Source organism: Ovis aries, chromosome 15 (genome assembly GCF_016772045.2).
Source record: "Ovis aries strain OAR_USU_Benz2616 breed Rambouillet chromosome 15, ARS-UI_Ramb_v3.0, whole genome shotgun sequence".
In the NCBI taxonomy this organism is placed as follows: Eukaryota; Metazoa; Chordata; class Mammalia; order Artiodactyla; family Bovidae; genus Ovis; species Ovis aries.
In genome coordinates this window covers 48044424-48053917 of record NC_056068.1, presented here as the reverse complement: position 1 = coordinate 48053917, position 9494 = coordinate 48044424, and the positions used below count along the sequence as shown (strand labels likewise).

Sequence of the window (9494 nt, the reverse complement as noted above, 5' to 3'; positions counted from 1 at the left end):
GCTTACTCTTACTACTATCAAGGTAATAACTTTTATTTTTATCTTCAAAACCTCATATTATCTAGTCTTTCCTAATCCTCCACCTATGTCTTACTCTCTCTTCCACTTCCAGAGAGCCATTTTCATGCACATTGCCAAGCTCTGGCTGGCTAATTTTAAACTATGAGACCTAGTTAGTATCTTATCTCCTACATGAAGTCTTAGTCATGCTCCTGTTCATCTGAATTCATACACTATCCTAAATCTAATTTTACTTTAGTACACATTACATTCAATCAGAATATGATGTAGGATGATTTCAAGTGTCTTAGCCTTGGCTTTGTAAGGAGACAGTGGAATCCTTTAGAAAAGGGTAAGCTATTGTTGGTTCACGGAGATTTTTTGAAAATTCTCAGCCACCCATCAACTGATCTTCTTATCTCCAATTCAGTCTCATAAGATATATGATATCTTAGTTGACTCAAAATGTACATTACAGCAAACTAAAAAAGTAACCCTAGTCTAGAAGATGAATCCCTACAAAGCTTTTATTTTTTTCTGCAAACTCTCTGGCACGTACTATAAATCTATCTTGTTTTCTCTCAGACACCACTTACTACATCTGCCTTCCTGCTACAGTAAGTTTTTGTCACACTGCCTTGTGGCAGTCAGTCTCCAACCACAGAATAAACATTTCCAACCACAGAAAACTTCTTTCTCCACCTTAACTTTCTCCCAGTAATCCTAAATCCTACTAGAATGTCTGTCTTGAACTGATGAGTTTCCCAATGCTTCTCAAAGGACTGTTACTTCTTCCTATGTCTCTCCCCATCCTTCAGCTAATGACCATTTCTCCTTTAGCACAAGATGAAATGATAGAGAAGATACAATGTTAATTTTTGATCCCTGAATAGAATGTACTTTATTAAACAGAAGCTGGGCTGTCAAGGCCAAACCCCAGTCCCCGTGGGCAGAAAGAAGGCACCGGGGACACAAAATGGTGAATTGAAAAGAGGATTCAGTGCTATTTGTGGGCCAGAGCAGTGGCAACGCCAAAAGCAACACCAGCTTCTGCCAGGCAGCCTGCATGTCAGGGTTGAATTCTCTGCCAGAGTCAGTAGCCAGAAGGCTATTGGATGAGAGACAGAATGACAATTAAGTATGCCAAGTAGAAGTTTCCTAAAAGAATTGAAGAAAATAATGGCTTAGTACCTACACTCACTCCCAAGCCCACATCTTAAACTGCTCCATGGGTTGTACCTATACAATAAACTCAGATGAGCTTGTCCTTCCATTTAATTTAAATTCTATGAGCCCTCCATTCAACATTTTTCTACCTGTATCCCCTGCCTCTCTCCTATTTCACTATTTTTATTTGCCTGTCTCCCTCCCTCTAATTTTTATATTCATAGGATTTCAGGATTGCATGGGTTCCTAGAATGAGTTTAGTAAAGCCTCCAACTAAGCCTCTACTTAGTCACGATACTGATGGGTAATTTAATAGAGAATTGATCTATTTTTCTTTAAGATGAATGGCCTAAAAATTATTCTCCCAAATATTTTCCTAACTTCAATCATCAGGAATCACATACGATATTTCTCCTTCCTTGAGGTTGGACTTCATCTATCAAAAGTCAGATTTTATTTCTCCTTGAACAAATATGCTATTCTTTGGTATTTTCTGGGGGTAAATACATCCAGTTCTGACAGAAGTTTCCGAAAATTTTTAAGCAAACTTAAGGCTGTTCACTGTGACACCAATGGTAAAGAGCCTGCCTACCAATGCAGGAGATGTAAGAGATACAGATTTGATCCCTGAGTCGGGTAGATCCCCTAGAAAAAGAAATGGCAACACATTTCTGTATTCTTGCCTGGAGAATCCCATGGACAGAGAACCCTGGTGGGTTACAGCCATGGGGTCACAAAGAATCTGACACCTGAAGTGACTTAGCATGCATGCACAGTAAGGCTGCCCATAGCTCTTTATGTCACTAGTCCTGAATCAAGGTGGGCTCGGTATGCCCACTGGAAGTCTGTCCTCCTAACACCTAGTTTGATCTATGAATTCTGAGATCTTTGCTAGTCATTCCAATAAAACACTCAACTTCCATTACTATTGCAAAGTAAAAATCCAAAGGGAACACACGAACACTTCCTGAACTCACTCTGAAGTTCTCAGGACCCACGTGCAACTTGTCACAGTGTAACTCCCTCAGCTCAGCAAAGGCACTTTTGAGGATGTCCAAGTTCTTAATAGCTTCTCCGAAAGAGGTCAGCACCTTCTTGCCATGGGCCTTGACCTTGGGGTTTCCCATTATGGCAGAGGCAGAGGACAGGTTGCCAAAGCTGTCAAAGAATCTCTGGGTCCAGGGGTGGAAGACCAGGAGCCTATGAGATGGAACCAGCAGATAGAAAATCAGTGACTTGAAAATTTTTTCAGAATTTCCTGATCAATTTGCCAGGCTCATATTCACCATCCTCCCCCATGAAGTCCACTTCCTACCTGCCCAGAGCCTCGCCTTCAGCCTCTTCTACATTTACTTTGCCTCACAGGCCAGTGATAGCAGCCTTCTCCTCGGCAGTAAAATGCACCATGATGTCAAGTCGTGGAGCTTACAGGTGATCACAGAAGCATCAGAAGCAAGTCTGTGCTACTGTTGTATGCTGCGGCCTTTATTCTTTATTGATGAACTTTTTCCCCTTTGCTCCTGCTTGTCCTTTGAAGTCATTGGTCAAGGTTAGGCTGTGTCCCTCGGGCATGGAATAAGAACAGCTGATGGTCACAAAGAAGATGTATATTGAGTGTATGATAACATGTTGGTTCCTGAGACACCCTTCCTTTGTTATGTCCTCCTCCATCCTCAACACTATTTTCCACTCATTCCCCGTTTTTGCTCTCAGCTCTTCCCATGTCATCCTCCACGATGGCATCCATCTCTCCCATTCTCCTTCTCCCAGAATGATCCATGGAGTGTAGCTAAGCATCAGACTAGGAAGGAGTTCTATTCAAACCATTTTAGTATTGGTTAAGGATGGTGAGATGGTGACAAGGACAAAAACATGCTCAGGATAAAAAAATATTATTGTAGACAAGAAACTCAATCAGTTCTAGCTCTCTTGGGGAGTGAATTATAGCCAAGTTCTGGGTTTTATTTTTCCAAGGGAGAAAAAAAAAAACAACAACACATATTTATGGTTACTTCATGAAGCTGAATGGAAATGCAAGGGATCTACAATAGATCTAAGTGCTCAATCCCAAATTTAAATATCCAAAGGTTATTTCATAGAGAGAACAGGCAGAATAAGCTTGCATCCTGTGCTTCCAGGGAACTCTGTTCATTTCTCTGTGACAACAAGAGAAATTGTCCACTCTGGAGACATTGCCCTGAGTTTTCTTCTTGATTTTCTCTTCTTATTGATACCAATGAGGCAGATAAGAAGTCTGAAATTACTTAATACTAGGACTTGTGATCACACTAAGGAATAAATGAATTGATATGAGAGGATAGGTGTTGGAGTATGTTTAATGTTTGTTGAATCCATCAGTGATGGAGACTTCAAATTTCTCTAGTGTCCTTGTTTTGTTTTGTATTTTGATGTCCCTGTTGTCTGTAGGCTCCCCTAAGAACACATCATCATCATGAAATAGAGTCTGTACCTTACAACTTTTTCATCTACAGCCCACTGTTATTTTACTGGAGTCCTGTTGATATGATGGTAAGGAATGGGGAGAGGGGGAGAAGCAGCCCATAATTGTATAATTAAAAATCAGCCTTTAGTGGATCAGTTTTCCTGGGCTGTGACCTTTATAAGTATTTCTAAGCTTCCCCTCCCTTAAGAAAAATAAAAAAGACACCCTAGGTTAGACTACCTAACCTCAGTCATTTAGCTCAGTTGCTCAGGCGTGCCCAACTCTTTGCAATCCCATGGACTGCAGGATGCCAGACTTCCTTGACCATCACCAACTCCCAGAGCATACTCAAACTCATGTCCATCCTGTCAGTGATGCCATCCAACCATCTCATCCTCTGTTGTCCCCTTCTCCTCCTGCCTTTGATCTTTCCCAGCATCAGGGTCTTTCCCAATGAGTTGACTCTTCACATCAAGTGGTCAAATTATTGGAGTTTAAGCTTCAGCATCTGTCCTTCCAATGAATATTCAGTACTGATTTTCTTTGTGATTGACAAAGAAATCTCCTTGCAGCCCAAGGGATTTTCAAGAGTCTTCTCCAACACCACAGTTCAAAACATCAGTTCTCCATACTCAGCTTTCTTTATAGTCCAACTTTCACATCCATACATTCCTACTATAAAAAAACCATAGCTTTGACTAGATGGATCCTTGTTGGTAAAGTAATGTCTCTACTTTTTAATATGCTGTCTAGGTTCCTCATAGCTTTTCTTCCAAGGAGCAAGGGTCTTTTAGTTTCATGGCTGCTGTCACCATTGGCAGTGATTTTGGAATCCAAGAAAATAAAGTCTCACACTGTTTCCATTTTTTCCCCATCTATTTGCCATGAAATGATGGGACTGGATGCCATGATCTTAGTTTTCTGAATATTGAGTTTTAAGCCAACTTTTTCACTCTCTTCTTTCACTTTCAGCAAGAGGCTCTTTAGTTCTTTGCTTTCTGTCATAAGGGTGTTATCATCTTCATATCTGAGGTTACTGATATTTCTTCCAGCAGCCTTGATTCCAGCTTGTGCTTCATCCAGCCTGGCATTTCACATGATGTACTCTGCATAAGTTAAATAAGCAGGGAGAGCATACAGCCTTGATGTACTCCTTTCCTTATTTGGAACCAGTCAGCTGTTCCATGTCCAGTTCTAACTGTTGCTTCTTGAGCTGCATACAGATTTCTCAGGAGGCAGGTCAGGTGGCCTTTTATTCCCATCTCTTGAATAATATTCCACAGTTTGTTGTGACCCACACAGTCAAAGGCTTTGGTGTAGTCAATAAAGCAAAAGTAGATGCTCTTCTGGGACTTTCTTGCTTTTTCAATGATCCAGCAGATGTTGGAAATTTAATCTCTGGTTCCTCTGCCTTTTCTAAATCCAACTTAAATATCTGGAAGCTCACAATTCATGTACTGTTGAAGCCTGGCTTGGAGAATTTTGGTTTGCTAACATGGGTGATGACTGCAATTGTGCGGTAGTTTGAATATTCTTTGGCATTGCCTCTCTTTGGGATTGGAATGAAAACTGACCTTTTCCAGTCCTGTGGCAACTGCTGAGTTTTCCACATTTCCTGGCATATTGAGCGCAGCACTGTCACAACATCGTCTTTTAGGATTTGAAATAGCTCAAACCTAGCATGACACAATTCTAGGTCAAGAGAGCAGATATTTTATCACCGAAATAGAAGACCAATGAAAGGACAAAAAATGTCTGTCTACACTGTGAAGAACAGCCCTTGTGTGAATAAGAGTATTTTTTTTCCTGGATTTGGTTTGCAATGTTATGCTAGTTTCAGGTGTTCAGCAAAGCAACTCAGTTACACAGTAAGCCCCTGTATATGAACCTTCAAGTTGCAAACTTTCAAAGATGCGAACATGTGTTCCATCTACTTCAGGTGTGAGTCAAATTGCAGCTTGTTCTCCATCTCCTATTGCTGATGATTCTCCAGCTCTACCATCTCCCACTTCTTCTCCCTCCTCCAGGCAGTAACTCCTCTTGCCTGTTCACTCGATGCCAGCCCCTGTATGCCAGCTGCTGTGCGGTACTACTGTAGTTTTCAAGATAGTATGCTTTAAGATCAAAAACGTTGTCTTTATTTTTTGTATTTGTTTTTCATGGTATTTGTGTAAAAAGTATTGTAAACACATTACATACTGTACTATATGTCTGTTTATATTAGCTGATTATGTCAATTGACTGAGTGCATGCTCAGTCATGCCCAGCTCATTGTGACCCTATGGACTGTAACCTGCCAGGTTCCTCTGTCCATGAGATTTTCCAGGCAAGAATACTGGAGTGGGTTGTCGTTTCCTTTTCCAGTGGATCTTTCTAACCCAGGGACTGAACCCATGTCTCTTACATCTCCTGGATTGCATGTGGATTCTTTATAGCCTGAGCCACCAGGAAAGCCTTGTTAGTTTGGTACCTACGCTAACTTTGTTGTACCTAGGATTGGACCCTCAGAATTGAACTCATTCATACAGAGGGGACTTAATGTTTATATATATATATATATATATATATATATAATTTTTTTCAGGTTATTTTCCCTTATAATCTACTATACAAAATATTGTATATAGTTCCCTGTGCTATGCAGTAAGTTCATCTATTTAATATATAGTAGTGTGTTTATGTTAATCCCAAGCTTCTAATTTATCCCTTGCTCACCTTTCCCTTTTGGTAACCAAAAGTTTATTGTGTGCAGGTCTATTGCTCTTTTGTATATAAGTTCATTTTTATTATCTTTTGTTGGGGGGCTTCCCTGGTGGCTCAGTGGTAAAGAATCTACCTGCCAGTGCAGGAGATGTAAGTTTGATCCCTCGGGCAGGAAGAGCTCCTGGAGAAGGAAATGACAACCCATGCTTGCCTGGGGAATCCCAAGGACAGGAGAGTCTGGTGGGCTACAGTCCATAGTAGTAATGAAGTCTCTCAGTCATGTCCTGACTCTTTGCGACCCCATGGACTGTAGCCTACAAGGCTCCTCCATCCATAGGATTTTCCAGGCCAGAGTACTGGAGTGGGTTGAAGAGTCAGACACAACTTAGTGAGTAAAGAACAACAATAGTACACATACACACACATCTTTTTTATCCATTCATCTGTTGAGAGACATTTAGGTTTCTTACTTGTCTATTATTGTAAATAATGCTACTTCAAACACAGCAGTGCATTTACTTTTTGAATTACATTTGATATATTAATTAGTAGACTTAAGGCTCTAGGATTCCAAGGCAAATTTCTATAGATCCACAGTATGAGGACAGTGATTCTTTCCTTAGACCTTGGATATGAGGATCAGACATTGTCAAAGCCCAGGGAATAAGAATCAGATTCTATAAGACCAAGAGTTGGGGAAATAAACCCCACCTGAAGCAAACAGTTTGAATATATCCCATTCTCTTTCCAGAGTGTGGACACCAGCCTTCTTTTAAATTCAGGGTGTGAGGCTGGTCCCTCTCCTTCTCTCTCATACCCACTTCAGGGCTCTATATCCTTCTCTGGAAACTGTCTTTGGCAACAGAACTGGCATGTCTCCAGGGATCTAATCCATCTCTTGCTTTCTTATTACTAAAGGTTGTGGAAAAGGGCTTTAGAAAGGTTATAAGGTTGAAAGGCAGCATGTCTATAGCTTGGTAAAGCCTTATGAATTCCGATTCTGAAGTCACATAGCCTGAATAGAATTTCATTTTTACTTAGGTGCTTGTTGATTCAAGCTATTATCTCAGCTTCCCATTTTGAAACATTTTACTAATGCCTCCTGTGAAATACCATGATTATTGCCTCTTTTTCCCAGATGAAAAACCCAAAGTTTAGAGAGATAAGTGATATGATTATCCATGATACATCAGAAAGATTAAATGGTCAGAAAAAACTAAGATTATTCATTTAAGCCTATAAGTTAAAATTAAAATAAAAATATTATATCTAAAGGTATTTGAATAAAAAGGACTTTTTTTTCCTTCCCAAACATGAACCCCCCTCCCTCCCACCTCCCTCCCCACAACATCCTTTAAAAAGAACTTTTAAGATGAAATATCAATAACCTCAGATATGTAGATGACACCACCCTTATGGCAGAAATAGAAGAAGAACTAAAGAGCTTCTGGATGAAAATGAAAGAGGAGAGTGAAAAACTTGGCTTAAAGCTCAACATTCAGAAAATGAAGATCATGGCATCTGGTCCTATCACTTCATGGCAAATAGATGGGGAAACAGTGGAAACAGTGGCTGACTTTATTTTTCTGGGCTCCAAAATGACTGCAGACGGTGACTGCAACCATGAAATTAAAAGATGCTTGCTCCTTGGAAGGAAAGTTATGACCAACCTAGACAGCACAGTAAAAAGCAGAGACATTACTTTGCCAACAAAGGTCTGTCTAGTCAAGGCTATGGTTTTTCCAGTGGTCATGTATGGATGTGAGAGTTGGACTATAAAGAAAGCTGAGCACAGAATTGATGCTTCTGAACTGTGGTGTTGGAGAAGTCTCTTGAGAGTCCCTTGGACTGCAAGGAGATCCAATCAGTCCATTCTAAGGGAGGACTGACGCTAAAGCTGAAACTCCAATACTTTGGCCACCTGATGCAAAGAGCTGACTCATTTGAGAAGACCCTGATGCTGGGGAAGATTGAGGGCAGGAGGAGAAGGAAATGACAGAGGATGAGATGGTTAGATGGCATCAACAACACAATGGACATGGGTTTGGGTGGACTCCAGGAGTTGGTGATGGACAGGGAGGCCTGGCGTGCTGTGGTTCATGGGATTGCAAAGAGTCGGACACGACTGAGCGACTGAACTGAACTGAACTGCTTATAAGTTAAAATTGATAAAATAAAAATATTACATTTGCTGCTGCAGCTAAGTCACTTCAGTCGTGTCTGACTCTGTGCGACCCCATAGATGGCAGCCCACCAGGCACCCCCGTCCCTGGGATTCTCCAGGCAAGAACACTGGAGTGCATTGCCATTTCCTTCTCCAATGCATGAAAGTGAAAAGTGAAAGTGAAGTTGCTCATTTGTGTCCCACTGTTTGCGTCCCCATGGATTCTTTGCATCCATGGATTTCTCCAGGCCAGAATACCAGAGTGGGTAGCCTTTCCCTTCTTCAGGGAATCTTCCCAACCCAGGGATTAAACCCAGGTCTCCTGCACTGTAGGCAGTCTTTACCAACTGAGCTATGAAGGAAACCTGTTGCTTTCATTTATTTTTATGATTAAATTTTTGAGAAATTCCAGGGGTTTTATGTCCAGTTTAAATACTATTACCTAATGCAGTCTATGGGAGAAGGCAACGGCACCCCACTCCAGCACTCTTGCCTGGAAAATCCCATGGAAGGAGGAGCCTGGTGGGCCGCAATCCATGGGGTCGCTAAGAGTTGGACACGACTGAGTGACTTCACTTTCACTTTTCACTTTCATGCATTGGAGAAGGAAATGGCAACCCACTCCAGTGTTCTTGCCTGGAGAATCCCAGGGATGGGGGAGCCTGGTGGGCTGCCGTCTATGGGGTTGCACAGAGTCGGACACGACTGAGGTGACTTAGCAGCAGCAACAGCAATGTAGTCTATGAACTAAGACATAGCATGCCATTGAAAAAGAAATCTACACATATCTGAAACAGGATAGATTTGAAGTTAAGTAACTAAGCAGGGCTTAAATGGAAGCAGTGTTGCTTATATTTAGATCCTACCCATTAATAAGATCATCTACTATGAGAAATTATGAGAAACTAGGATCCTTTGTATTATATGGTCTAGTGAGAGCAGTTAGGAATTGCTCCTCTCCCAAGCCCCTTTCCATGCCATGCCATGCTATGCCACTTTAGTCATGTCTAACTCTCT

At 41.2% G+C, this 9494-nt stretch overlaps 1 protein-coding gene across 1 annotated transcript; it reads right to left on the bottom strand.

Moving 5' to 3' along the window:
- Positions 1–1003: 1003 nt before the first annotated feature.
- On the bottom strand, positions 1004–2629 carry LOC101102671 (hemoglobin subunit epsilon-1). The gene is given in 4 exon segments (XM_027979451.3): positions 1004–1039; positions 1042–1108; positions 2122–2367; positions 2483–2629. Coding segments are annotated over 4 exon segments (441 nt in total). The 5' UTR covers positions 2575–2629.
- Between the last annotated feature and the right edge of the window lie 6865 nt (positions 2630–9494).